Source organism: Leptonotus elevatus, chromosome 14, assembly GCF_054856555.1.
Source record: "Leptonotus elevatus isolate MCC_2025b chromosome 14, RoL_Lele_1.0, whole genome shotgun sequence".
NCBI lineage: Eukaryota > Metazoa > Chordata > Actinopteri > Syngnathiformes > Syngnathidae > Leptonotus > Leptonotus elevatus.
In genome coordinates this window covers 1816995-1831296 of record NC_141252.1, presented here as the reverse complement: position 1 = coordinate 1831296, position 14302 = coordinate 1816995, and the positions used below count along the sequence as shown (strand labels likewise).

The window sequence follows — 14302 nt, the reverse complement described above, 5'->3', positions numbered from 1 at the left end:
TTATGTTAACAAGAGTATGAAAACTTTTTATTTTTATTGTATTGTATTTGCGATTAATTGTGAGTTAACTATTGAAGTCATGCGATTAATTACGATTAAAATGTGATATATATACTGTATATGTAACAAGAATAGAGTTACTTAAAAAAACAAAGTCAAAATATTACGCTGAAAAGTCAGAATACTACATTAAAAAAAGTTGTAAAAGTTGTAAAGTTGCGAGAACAGACATCTAAGAGATGAATGTCTTTTCTTATTTTATTTTATTTTTTACAATAAAACTATTACAGTAATTTTCTTTGCAACTCGCTCGTCATTTTGCGTGTTTGTCTTGTTTTCTCTTTCCTCTTTTCTTCCTCAACGACTCCCTCGGCGACGTCGCCTCGACTCCCGTTTCTGCTTGCGTTCCAAATAAGGCCAGTGATGATAGAATGAGGCAATCTCGACTCTTTAGGGCACTTCTGTGTGTGCGCGTGTGTGTGTTTGAGGAGAACGCGAGGCGCAAACATGGCAAAATGAGTGGAAATAAGAAACGTGTGTGTGTGCTCATTAAAAAAAGGGGGGCGCAAAGGGGGGACGATAAGCCCGGCCGTGGCCGTCAGCCAGGATTTAGGAATGACGGAGTAAAAGGTCTCTCATCTGTATGTCTCCCTCGCCGTCTATTATTAATTGCCATTGTTCAATAGTGTCAATGTCCTTTGACTGTCAAGACTTGTGACTTGCTTTCAAAGGGAACTTTGACGCTGAAAGAAGGAGAAGCGCCCGCAGCCTTCGGTTTGCTCACGCTATATTTTGATCTACCCTTAAAATGCTCCGTACTGTAGGAACAAAAGGAATCGAGAAATATCCACCGCGACGGGTTTCCCCGCAACTTCAAAATGCTTCAGTAGTCACAGGAAACGGGCAAAAGGCACCGGGGGAGGAATGACACGCACAAAATGGCAATTAGGCAGGAGGAAAAGTCCGGGGGAAGAAATCATTCATTCAAAAAAAATGTGGTCGTTTGAATGGGTGCCGTGAGGTTTTTCAAAATGCGAGTTGTCATTTGAACAACTTTTTGTTGTTGTTGACAGTCATATATTCTTTATCCTCTGCGACGAAGGACTCATATCACTGCCGCATTGTCGAGCTGAGAGAGGAGCTGAGTGAACTTAGCTCAAATCCGAAAAAAAAATAGCCGAACCAGTGACCTGGAACCCGCGATAGAGCGGGCGGCTTTACAGTACATCGTGTTGCCCATGAACTCAGAAAAAAAAGTCAGATGTTTGCAAGAAGAACACACGATATGTCATCCCAGCAAAAGAACACAATCTAAGTAAAACCCGTGCAAACAAAAGCACGCCCCAAAAATGGCCACGATCGAGAAGAAAGGGTCACCAAAAAAAAAAATCAGATGGAAAAGATACCCCCAAAGCCCTTTTTCATACTGCACTTAGCAATTACTGGACGGCCTGGCGTGGCAAGAGAACTTCTGCAGTGTGAAAAGGACTTTAGACTAAACAAAACCCTTGACTTTCAATGGCATCTGTCAAAGACCCTTGAGTGCTCTCCACAGTCAAGAATAACAAATAACAAGTACGCAGTCCAACAAAAGCAGGTTGTCGCCCATTAATATTTCAGCGTTTCAAGGACAGAGTGAATTTGGTAGCGAGGAGGATAACGTTTATATTTGAGATATATTTATTAAGTCCTCCAGCCACGGTTGTGTTATTTTGCCTCGAAAGCTCGCCCCCCCCCCCCCCCCCCCCCCCCCGCCTATCTCCTGGTATCAATTCATCAGTCTCGGCCTTGACGAGCCGGCGTACGACTCCCGACAAGTGCCAAGCAGCACATTTCGTCTTCTTCTTCTTCTTCACTCTTTCAATCTGCGCTTAGTTGTCATCCCATTCTCCGCGTTTGTTGAAGGTCCACTTTGGCTACAGCAGCTACCGGCACTTGAAAACGCTGACGCACGGCCAGGCCCCGCGGATCTCCATTTTGAGATCGAAAATAATGTGTCTTTGCAATATTTATTTATTTATTTATTTGTTCACTATTATTGCTTTCTTGCACCGTACGAGCAAACTGATAGCATAGATTCATAGACGGGCCATTATATTATTTGGAGCACTGACTACAACAACTGTACTATTAGCAAATATCAAAGATTAGACAATAGAACATTCAACCTTGTAAAAACTGGTAAAAAAATAAATAAATAATTAAATAACAATGTGTGTGTGTGTGTGTGTGGGATATCTGTGAACAGGGGAGGAGCCAGAACATGTTCACACAATTTAATTATTCTATAACCCGTTGAGTCAAAAAATAACCCAAATTGGGTCAAAAGGGACCAACCAAGTTGGGGCAAATGAGTAACACACACACAATAACCCAAAAAAATTGGATTGTTTTGTTAAAAATGAATAAATTGCTTTTCATAACCCACAAAACAAAACAAAAATTGGGCTTTGGGTTATTCTTTTGACCCAATAACTTAAAAAGATGAAATTGAAAAATAGTTGTTTTGTGGGTTATTCATTTGACCCAACTTTTGGGTACAAACCAAAACGTTGGGTTGGTCCCCCCCTTTTTTTTTATACCCAATTTGGGTGATTTTTTTACCCAACTGTTTTTACAGTGTAGATAATGCATTTTTTTGCCTTTTTCTTTGCTTTTGTTATCCACAACAATCATATTGAAAAATGTAGTTTTAAGTAAAAAAATAAATAAATAAATTGTTTTGTGGGTTATTCATTTGACCCAACTTTTGGGTATAAACCAAAATGTTGGGTTGGTCCATCCATTTTCTTAACCGCTGGAGCCTATCCCAGCTGGCTTTTTTTTTTTTATACCCAATTTGGATTATTTTTTTTACACAACTGTTTTTACAGTGTAGATAATGCCTTTTTTCTTTCATTTTGTTATCCATAACAATCCATTCATATTGTTCCAAAAAAGTTCCATCTTGGTTTCATTGGAGCATAACACATTCCCCCCAACGGGTGCTTGGCAGGTAGGTTAGGGCCTCCATATTGACACCCTTGCCCCATGAAGAAGAAGCGTAAGTGTCGGATGGCGGCGGCGGGAAAAAACAGGGAGGGGCCGGGTAGGCGGGATTGAGCGTAATGGAGTAGGGGTTACAGAGCGGTGGAAGGAAATCAATGTTCCCAGTGCGATCCATACAACTCTCAATTATCCTACTGCAGCCTGTCAGCCGCTGCTCTTGCGGAGATGAACGAGGAAGAGGAAGGGCGCAAAACCCCTAGTTTGAAAATCCTAGCCCGGGTTTTGAAACACTTACTTTGAACACCTAACATGAACCTCAGCATTAACCTTGAGTTGAAACTGGGACAAACAAGGGATGCAGTGAAACAATAATGATAATGAAAATTCCAAAACGATCATAAACCTGAAGCACACGTTGTTGTTAAATGCTGGATCAAATAAATACAATCTTCTAAGATTTGATACATTCCTGATCTGAGTACCAGGCAGGCCTTGCCAGCATGAAAAACAGGGGAAACTAAAATAAAATAATAAATAATAATAATAAAAAACAATGGTGGACTTAGAAAAAAAAAAAAAAGGGTCTGTCTTGAGTCTTCACCGAGATGGATGCTGGAAGCGCGTCTGTGGAGCCGCGAGGAGCAAAAGGCTAATGTGGAGATATCGACATTGTCTAACAGAAGCAATATTCATAATTGGTCATGGCTGTGTTTCCTCATCACTCGTATTGATCCCCGCCCAACATGGTTTTAAGATGCCGAGCGAGGAAACACACCGGCGGCGATCAATACCTGGCGCTTATTTTCTATGTTTTGCTCTTTTACTTGCAAAGAGAAAACATGTTCGGTTGTAAATTTAATCATCCGACTGAGATATGCAACAAAAACTGTAAAAATGACATAAATAAATAAATATATATATAGATAGATAGAGATAGAGATAGAGAGAGAGAGAGAGAGAGAGAGAGAGAGAGAGAGAGAGAGAGAGAGAGAGAGAGCGGAGAGTGAGAAAGAGAGAGAAAAAGAGAGAGAACTATTTTTGGTCTAAGTTTTGTTGTAATTCCACTTTCAATCACTAGATGGCGGCACAGCCAGGTTTTTGTTGAAAGTAATTGAATGCCATGCATTGCAATCTTGCTTTTCAATGTTTAGGGCTATAGAAAGCAAAGGCTGTAGTTTCCTTTTATAATATAAATCTTTGGGCATGATTACTGATGTAATTTGTGAGATGATCAATTAATTTATTTTATTTATTTATTTATACTGTAATTACAAACGGGTCGGTACACTATACAATATTTTTGTCTTACACATTACTCTTGCTCTCTGTCAACATATTGAATGTGTTTGTATGATTGTAAAAGTTGTGTTTAAAGACCTTGGGGGAAAAAATAAGCGCTGTAGATGCTATAAAACATGCCTGCAGTGTGCAGATGAAACATGCAGTAGATTATGAATGTTTCTTTCCCTCCCCCACAGTCACATTCATGAATTGGTTTGCCTCTGCCTCTCTCCGTTTCCCCTCTCGAGTTAAAGTGATCTATTGATCCCGAGCCCGTTCGGTAAGCTAGCGCTGAGTTTGGAGAAGCCGGCCGGCCGTCCTTGCAGATTGGAGCGTCGGCCGCCTCCCATCGATTAAAATGAGTCATCTGCGTGCCTTGAGATCTCGATTTCTTTTTCTATGGAGCGTAGCAGCACATGTATGTACAAGTTTTGTAGAAATTAAACATTCAAACCTTACAACATTTCTTGACAAAAATGTTAAATGTGACCTCACTAGTCCAAACATGACATTTTTGTTAATATTACATTTGTGGAATATAAATTAAGCAGCAAGATCCAGACGTTTTTATCCATCTTAGGGGGCGGCCATTTTGCCACTTGCTGTCGACTGAAGATGACATCACAATTGCTCAGGGCTCAGGCAACGACCAATCCCAGCTCGCCTGTTTTCTGAAGCTGAGCACTGATTGGTTGTTACCTGAGCCCTTAGCAACATTGATGACATCTTCAGTCGACAGCTAGTGGCAAAATGGCCGCCCCCTAAGATGGATAAAAACGTCTGGATTTTGCTGCTTAACTCATATTCCACTAACAAAATATCAACCAGAATGCCATATTTAGACGAGTGGTACACAAATGTACTCACTTTAGGTATGTGCGCAACTTTTTGGGACAAAACTAGCCTCTCGCACACACACACAACGAGGCTCTCTGTAGCATGAAGGGCGGTAAAAAAAGAAAACAGCAGGAGTCTTAACTGACAGTCGCAACGTCCAATCAGAGCGCACTAACAAGAGAATTAAACGTTGAGTACGTAAAATAATCACATAGAAAAATGTCCACTTAGCTTAATGCTAACAAACAATGGAAAACGCCAGACATGCTAACGATTAGCATTGATAGCTGCGATTTTGGAAGCCTTTTGGATATTCAAACACAAAATGTTGGCGTGACATGTAGGCCATATCAACAGCGCCTAAACCGTACAGTATAGCGTCAACGAGAATACAAAAGAAAAAAAAACGATCTTTCTTCTTTTATTGAAGAATTGTTGCACATTCGCTAAACTGCCACCCGACGGCGCTCAAATGATAATCTCCCTCATATCCCTCAGAGCACCGCTGTAAATGTAAACAACCTGCATCACGATCTTGTGCCGTGGCGATAATATGGCGACTTAATGATGTGTGCATCATCACGAGCTAAAATGGACGTCAACAACAGAGAGACAGTAATTAAGACTGTGCCATTTCCCTTCTCGAATCACATCCATTGTCTGGAAAGGTGCCTCTCGTGATGATTGATGGGCCTTTTATTTCATGGATGTGTGTGCGTGTTTGTGTATGTGAGAAATTTGGTTAGAAACCGCCTATGCAGATTCCGATATTTGGCTAACTTAATTGGCCAATGAATTTAAAACTTCGATAATAAATTAAATCCCTTATTTTTGCTCCCTGAATGCTCACGACAACAAAGATGTGAATTTCGGGCAGAACATTTGTCTGTTTAATACTTTGTCATCTACCGAAATGATCTTAATGTCAGCATACGCTTTGTGACAATTTTGACTGGCGCATGTGCGCGGTGAGATTTTTCTAATGGGAAATTCAGGGGGAAACGCTTTGGGAGGGTTTTCAGCAGGATGCGGTGACATCTACAGGCTGAAAATGATACTTGAAGAGAATGTGCTTTCATGCAGGCCATTTCTGACACAAATTGCAATGAACAGCACAAAGTCTTGAAATGGAATTTATTGTGACATAGCAGAGTAGGCCGGGCTCGCATTGTTATCAAGCACTTTTTTTTTAATTTGTAAATTAAAATATCAATGAGATAAGTAATATTTGGGGGGGGGGAGGGTGCGGGGCGTGCAAAATTCAATACATACTTTTTAATTGGACTTATTTTGATTTCCTCTAATCCCAAAATGAGCTCGGGACTGTCAAAATGTCCGATTCAATGAATGTCACGTGAGCGCCAGTTGTTCGGGTGCGCGTAACAGCGGCCCACAGTGGACATCTTGTGCATTACACTTTCTGGACACAACATTAGGCAGTCCTGTTCGACCGCATCATCACAGTCTGCCTCTACAGAAAAAAAAAAACAATCATTTTTAAAAACAAGCTGTTTTTTTATTTTTATTTTTAAGATGTCTGATTTGTATTTCAATAAGAGCAGCTGTGCCTAATGAACTGTCCAGTCAGTGCAGTTTGAAAATTAATAAAACAATATAGCGAACCAGTGATCCAATGCATATTTGCAGTTCGGAAAAGTAAGATGTTATCCATTTGATGTGGTATGCCTTGGATCATGAGCTGTCGAGCTGATGAGTGGCGTTGGTGCAAAACCTTTTAAGGCAACAACAACACGCTAGCCACCTTGAGTGACGACGAATGAAAAGACAGAAATATTTATAACGTAGCTTGTGTGTGTGTGTGTATTTACAAAAGCGCTATTTATAATGCCTTTGATTAGTAGGTCAAGCGGTGGCGGAGAGCGTTCTTTGTCGCAATTTTGCCGGTTTCTGTGATCGACTATTTATGCGTCTGTGCCAAAATAATTACACCGGCAGCAGGGTCGCAGCTGGATTACTTTTCCACTGCCGTTTGATTATTGGTAAAATGACAGCGCCATCATGTGCGCATGGGACGAGACACTTAAATTGACACAAACCAAACTGTATTAAATACCTTCTGAAAGGTGTGCAAGTAAAAAAAAATAATAATAATAAAAATGTTACGCAAAACATTTGTTATTGGAGCAAATATTATGCTGATAACGCAGTGCAAAAGCTATTATAACAAATACAGTAATGAGATGAGAACAATTAGAATGTATGCTGGAGAAAAGAAGCTGGACGAGGTGGTGACCAGGATTTTTCCCCAGCCCACTGGTAGGGGGATAACCTATGATCAGTACACCTCGACAGTCCGGCGAAAAGTTTAGTGGGAGTGACACTTGCAATTGGGCAATGCATTCCACGCCCGCGTGTAGCATGCAGGCCAAAATGCGGGTGAGGACAAGGCAGCCACCGCAGACAGCCGACGGGACTCTACCTGCATCAACATGGTCACACGGTAAGTTGTGAATCGTCGAAATCAAGATCAAAGTTTTTGTCGACGTTCATCGGCATTGATTTCAAAATTCCGCTACTGGTCTATAAACGAATTTGGGAAATTTGGCTTCATTTAGTTGTTGATTTGATCGATACAGCCACGCGACGCGTCGATCGCATAGCCACGATGAGCGACATTCAAGTTCAAGAGATCTTGATTGTGCCCCGGGGGGAGTCATTTGCGGTGCGGCCAGCAAGACAAAGACAGAAAATGCACTCAACAACGATGATAAAGTGTTCAAATGTGTGACAATGATATATAAAATACAAGTATTCAAACAAATGATAGATAATGCTAGAAAGACTAAAATGACTTCCAATGCATATGATTAATTATGTTTGTTTAAAAGGCTACGCTCGAAAAAGAGAATTGTTGAATCCGTTTTAATAAAATTGCTTCAAGTGGTAACACACAATTGTATAAAGTTAATCCAAAGCAAATATATGAAGTTTAATGAATTTATAATTAATTTCATACAAAACTTCATATAGTCACTTTGGATTAAATTAATTCAATCGTGTGTTACCACTTGAAGCAATTTTATTAAATTGAACAATTCTCTTTTTAGAGTGTTTGCGAACGCTGTTCTACACCTAGGCATGCGGAATCCATATATATACATATAATATATATAATATATATGAGAGAAAATTCTGATTCTTTGTAAATAGACTATCTATTGGTCCTTTTGAATAAACACATTTTGGGGGGGGGGGGTCAACTTCCACATTTGACACATTTCACAATGCTTTAAGTTTGTGCATTTATAACTGTCAAAAATATAATAATAAACAGACATATCAAACATATTAGTATTTCCAAAAATCAGAAAGAACATTTTCTACTACTAATAAGTGCAGGCGTCTCTAATTTCTCTATTGGGGCGATCTTGCATGGTCGCTGGAAAAGCCATCAGCTGGGTGACACTGCCCTCTACAGGATTATTCGTGCAATTTATGTGTCAGATCATATATGTCAGGGTTTTAATGGGGGCACAAATATTATACTCATGAAATAGAGGGCTCAAAATGTCTTGTATTTAATATGATACGTTTGGCTTTATAGGGTTAAATTCAGATGCCAAGGGGAGCTCCATTTGAGCAGCCTGTTCTACGGGTTCCAATTTTTTAAACATACCTGCCCTGTAGACGGTTCAGATTTTTGTGTGATAAACAACGTTATGGAAAGATGACTTGCACAATTGAGTGCATTCTTTTAAGGGCCAGCCAGGCACAGGGTCATCATGACTGAAAAGGGACACAATCGGCGGCAAACTTTATAGTAAGACGATTCTCATGTTAGCTCCGGCAAGTCTTACTCTAGTTCAGGGGTAGGGAACCCTGGTCCTTGAGAGCCACTATCCCGCCTGCCTTACCATGTCTCCCTCCACCAACACAGCTGATTTGATGAACAGAACCATTAACAGGCTTCTACAGAGCTTGCCGATGAGCTGATAATATGAGTCAGCTGTGTTGGAGGAGGAGGGAGAGACGGAAAACAGGCGGGACAGCGTCTCTCGAGGACCAGGGTTCCCGACCCCCTGCTGTCGTTGATGCTGCATGTTTTTCTTCAATTTTCATTTCCTTTGCTGAAAGACCTCTAGTTTCGATTCTGTAGTAAGGAATAGTGAACATTTTTCTTTCGTTACGAAATCCAGTCCGAATTGTGCGTTTGAATGAAATATTAATCTTTCATCCAAGTCAACGAATCCCGAAATTCTAAGCGCAGCGCTTTCATTACGTACTGAAGTTTGCCTCTTCAAATTAATTAAACAGATGGTGCCCCTAGAGGCTACCAAGAGAATTACACATCCCGACAAGACCAATTCACGATCGCTAAGCAGAACTTATAAGTAAAAAGTGGAAATGAAAGCAATGTGGTGTAACTGAACTCGTTCACATTTTTTGGTGGAACGTAAACTGAAAGTCGTGTATTTCTGCCTCGGGAGAAAATGAGGCAACATTTGTCAACACAGCTCTATAATAAGTCCACTGACTGAACGGGTTTGTTTCCTATTTGTGCCTCACTGTAGGATGTGCCCATTGCCCAAAGGGACGACAGGATGCACAAGGAAATTGCTTCTCTTGGTTATAGTCACCTTGGTCATCTTCATCTACTGGATGAGCACGGCGAGGATTGGTGCGCTAAACCTATATGCGGGGACCCCCAGCACGTGCCCCGGACGGGTGAATGAGGAGACCATCGCCCGTCTGAACGGTACTAGCACGTGCCCCGGACGGGTGAATAATGAGACCATCGCCCGTCTGAACGGTACCAAACACCTACTGATGTCGGCCTACGCAGACAAGAGGGTGCCCGGCAAGGACGTGCGCATCATCGCCATCTTCAAGAGGGACTCGGTGCAGCAGCTGCATTGCGTCTTCTGCTGCCGGGGCTTTGTGTCCAACTCCAGCAGTGCCGAGGTTCTACTGCACGGCAGCCACTTTGGCTTCCCTTACGTCAGCACCGCCGTCCTGTGCCAGACGCCGGCGGGCTGCCACGGCTCGCATGTGGCCCTGTTGCCGGCGACGCCAAATGCGGACGCGGCGAATCCGACGTGGCTGGCCATAAGGAACCGTAAGGAGGAGACGAGGTTCAACTTGACAGTGTGCGTCTCCGTCCTGTATGGAAACCTCAACAATGTCCTCCAGGTGGCACAGACCCTGGAGATGTACAGGTCAGCATTTCTCTTCTGGGATTTTTGAGGCCTTGACGGTCGGGTTCGACAATCAGGAACAAGTGAAAAAAAAATAATAATATATATATATATATATATATATATATATATATATATATATATATATATATATATATATATATATATATATATATATATATATATATTATATATATATATATATATATATATATATATATATATATTATATATATTATATATATATATATATATATATATTATATATATATATATATATTAAAAAAAAAAAAAAAAAAAAAAAGCAATGATGATGACATTTCCGAATGAACAATACTGAGCTCTTAAAGAAAAAAAAAAAGAAGAAAAAAAAAAAAAGGAACAAGTGAGCCACTAAAAAACCTTGGTCTTGGTCTCGGGCTCGCTTGCCGCCCACTCAAAGATTAGCTTTCTTTTCAAGCAGCCGCATTTGTCCAATCAGGCTCGTCTACTCCCAGGTTGCTCGGCGTCAACAAGGTGGTGGTCTACTACATCAGCAGTGGGCCGGAACTCGGCCGCCTGCTGAGCACCTACAGTCAGGAAGGCTTCGTGGAGCTCGTCCCCTGGCCCATCGACAGGCATCTGACACCCTCTCGTGGCTGGATGTTCTCCAAGAGCGGTGGCGACCTGCATTACTACGGTCAACTGGTCACACTGAACGAGTGCGTCTGCAGGTCTATGGAGCGGTCGCGCTACGTCCTGCTCAACGACCTGGATGAGATCGTCATGCCGTACCAGCATCGGGACCTGATGTCTATGATGGGCGAGCTCCAACGGCGCCATCCCGACGTACAGTCTTTTTGGATTCTGGAGCTGCTCCGGGCGTCGGCGTACACTCATACTTGATCTTGTGTATCCTACAGGCCAGCGAGTTCCGTATCCAAGCCCACAGATTCCCCACAAAATTGGAGCCCAACGGGACATTTAAACTACCTCAGTGGGAAGGATTGCCGGGACTGAATATTCTGCAGCACGTCTACAGGAAGAAGCCAAAGAGTTTGCACCTAAGCAAGATGATCATTCTGCCAAGGTATGCCCCGCAAACACAGACGGGTAGAATTGGAATCTGAAATTAGCTACGCATGTCTATGATAAGTCGACTCGTAAAAAGTCGGAAACGGGTGGAATGCCATTTCCGGGTCAGGAATGAGATCCTGCCCCAAGTGGAGGAGTTCAGGTATCAAGATCCCCCCGCATACAAGCTGGCCAAAATATGTTTCCTCCATACGGCGTCCGGGCTCTCACTCAACTGTGATCCGAGAGGCTGCTGCCGCTCCTCCGCAAATGAGGTGGCTCGGGCATATGGTTAGGATGCATCCTGGATGCCTTCCTGGTGGGGTTTTTCCGGGTACGTTCCACTGGGAGGATCCCCCAAGGAAGACCCAGGACACACTGGGAAAAAACGATGTCTCCCAGCTGGCCTCGGCGTTCCCAGAAGAGCTGAACGAAGTGACTGGGGAGCAATGGATACCTTTTAGTGAGGTAGTGCCAAACAATGACAGCTATGCAAATGTCATCAAGCTATAAAGTGCCCGGTAGTGCAGTAATTAATGATCCGACGACCATTGTGCAAATGTCAGAACCCCAGAGCACTACTGTCCAGTAAGGTGGAATAATATGGGGAGAGATTTGTCTCAAAATTATTCACACAATTCTTGATTGTCACGTGTCTTTGAGATCCACAAACATTTTCGTGATTTTCATGTGTTGTTTTTTTTTTTTTTTTTTTTTGTGTGTGCATTTATCATGACTTATCATTTGTAAATATTCAATTCTGCTTGCGAGTTGTCAAATGTGTGTTTGTGGATCGTTGCGCACGCACATTTATTTGGTAAGTCACGAAAACCGAACACACAAAATACAATTAAAAAAAACAAACATGAAAATCGCGGATATATTTGTGGTTCTCAAAACACGGGAATTTATTTTGTACTGATCAACCAGCGTTGCGCCAATGCTGCTTAAATGGACTGCGCATAACAGTTACAGCACGTAACACACTCCCACGTGATCCCCACCTTGAGGAACAATTCCATTTCGAGTGCGGCAAAAGACTCCTAAATCGCAAATCCAATTTCCAAACGATTGACGGCATTGTTTCAGTTAATTCCCATATTTCTTCCTTTGCCAGGCAAGTGGAGCAAACATCGGTGCACTCTGTGACAAAGCAGTTCGGGAAAACCTACTTTGTTCCGGAAGATGTGTGTCGGGTCATTCACTTCAATGACCCTGAAACTCTGACAGAGCTCCGTGTGGACCGGAGATTGTGGGACTTCCAGGAGAAACTGATCCCCAACGTCGACCGTGTTTTAAAGGAAGCGGGGCTGATTAAACATGAACTTGTGAATTATTTGGGGCGCGAGGAAGACCAGCACGAGATGTGAGATCCCCAAAAGCCTTTGTTGGAAGGGGAGCTATACTTTTTAGCAGAGGTGATCACAAAATGGTGGGTAAAGTCTACACCTCTGTTCAAATGGCAGGATTTTGTGATGTAAAAAAAAAAAAAAAAAAAAGAAGTAAAACCTGATATCCTTTTTTTATTTTAAAAATCAACCATTAAAGGGGCCTTAAGGACTTTGACTTTTTTTTTTTTTAACACACGCCTGCCACCTCTGGACTAAAGTGTAAATGCAGCCTCCATAATGCTCGTGCATGAGACGCGGAGGCCTGTACGAGCGCGAACAGAACCACAATTTTAGCCACTTTTTACAGACTAGCAAAGATGACTTCAACTGATAGAATGATAGAAAGATAATGATAAGACAAGAGCAATTCGGAATAAATTGCTTGCACGGATAATCTAATTTGATACCGTGATATAGTGCAGTTGCTTGGGAGGAATTTATTATTATCTAGTAATATTTTAGGCCATGATACTGTCGTTCAAATTCACGATAAAGCTCGAATTCATTTGTTCGTCATAACACTGTTACTTCAAATCAAACAACTAAAAATGAAGTCTTTATTTCAAACGTATTCAGAAAATTGCGTGGTAGCAATAAATAGCCATCAGCTTGATAGTTAGCCTTTCCACGCTGACCCGACCAGCCACGCAACACTCAAAAGTTGTTGTGAGCTTTCTTGTTTGCGAGCGCTTGTGAATGCATCACGGGAAGGGAGCGAGCGCAGCGTTTGTATGTTTACAATAAAGAAGGTAAGATCACGACCAGCGTCTGCTGTTAACATACTTGCGAAACGTTACAGTTCTGCATGAAGAAAAAATTGAAAATAGCCACAGGAAATAATGCACCGGTAATTCAGTCCAATGCGAGCGCCTGAGACATCTGGATTTCACGACGGTATGCGCTGGTCCTCATGGGAAATGTGTTGTTCATTCGAGGGGGGGGGTACCGCTTTTGTCCAGGAGGTGCCGTCATAATCAACGAAAACTGAATCTTGCTTTGTTTTGCTTTAATGTGACCTGTAACCTACAAACATATTGAAATAAACTGATTTTGATTCAAGGAAAAACATGCACACCGAGTGTGCAATAACCTGATTGGATAAACATCCCTCAACTAAGATTTTGTTACAGCACATTTGGCTTTTATTACGGGATTAAACTTCTTTTGGGTGGGAGTATTATCACTGTGGTGCATCTAAATGAGGCTGTATTTGCAAAAAATAATAAAAAATGCTCCAAAACTGTCTGACAGCAAGGGCAGCCCTATTCAGATCACCCACAGATGTTTCGATGAGATTCAGCTCTGGACTCTGGTTGGCCATTTGAAAATCATCTTTTGGTGAAGCCACTATTTTGTTGATTGGAATATGTGCTGTTGTCGTCACTGTTGTGTTCTGACATTATCGCTTCGGAGTCACCAATTGTGACGATGAAGGTGAGTTGTCTCTCTCTTTTGTCTCCACACGGACGGGCAAACTCGGTCCTCGAGGGCCGGAGTCCTGCAAGGTTTTGGACGTTTCCTTTCTCCAACACAGCTGATGTATGATCAGCAAGCACTGCATAAGCCTGATAACGATCGTGTTGATTGGAATCAGCT

At 41.9% G+C, this 14302-nt stretch overlaps 1 protein-coding gene across 1 annotated transcript; it reads left to right on the top strand.

Moving 5' to 3' along the window:
* The first annotated feature begins 7503 nt into the window (after positions 1 to 7503).
* Positions 7504 to 13942, top strand: LOC147162511 (beta-1,4-galactosyltransferase galt-1-like). Its single transcript, XM_086094923.1, has 5 exons — positions 7504 to 7567; positions 9639 to 10283; positions 10760 to 11090; positions 11165 to 11331; positions 12433 to 13942. The coding sequence occupies exons 1-5, from the start codon at positions 7557 to 7559 to the stop codon at positions 12683 to 12685; spliced, it is 1407 nt and encodes a 468-aa protein (XP_085951049.1). The 5' UTR covers positions 7504 to 7556; the 3' UTR covers positions 12686 to 13942.
* The last annotated feature ends 360 nt before the right edge of the window (positions 13943 to 14302 follow it).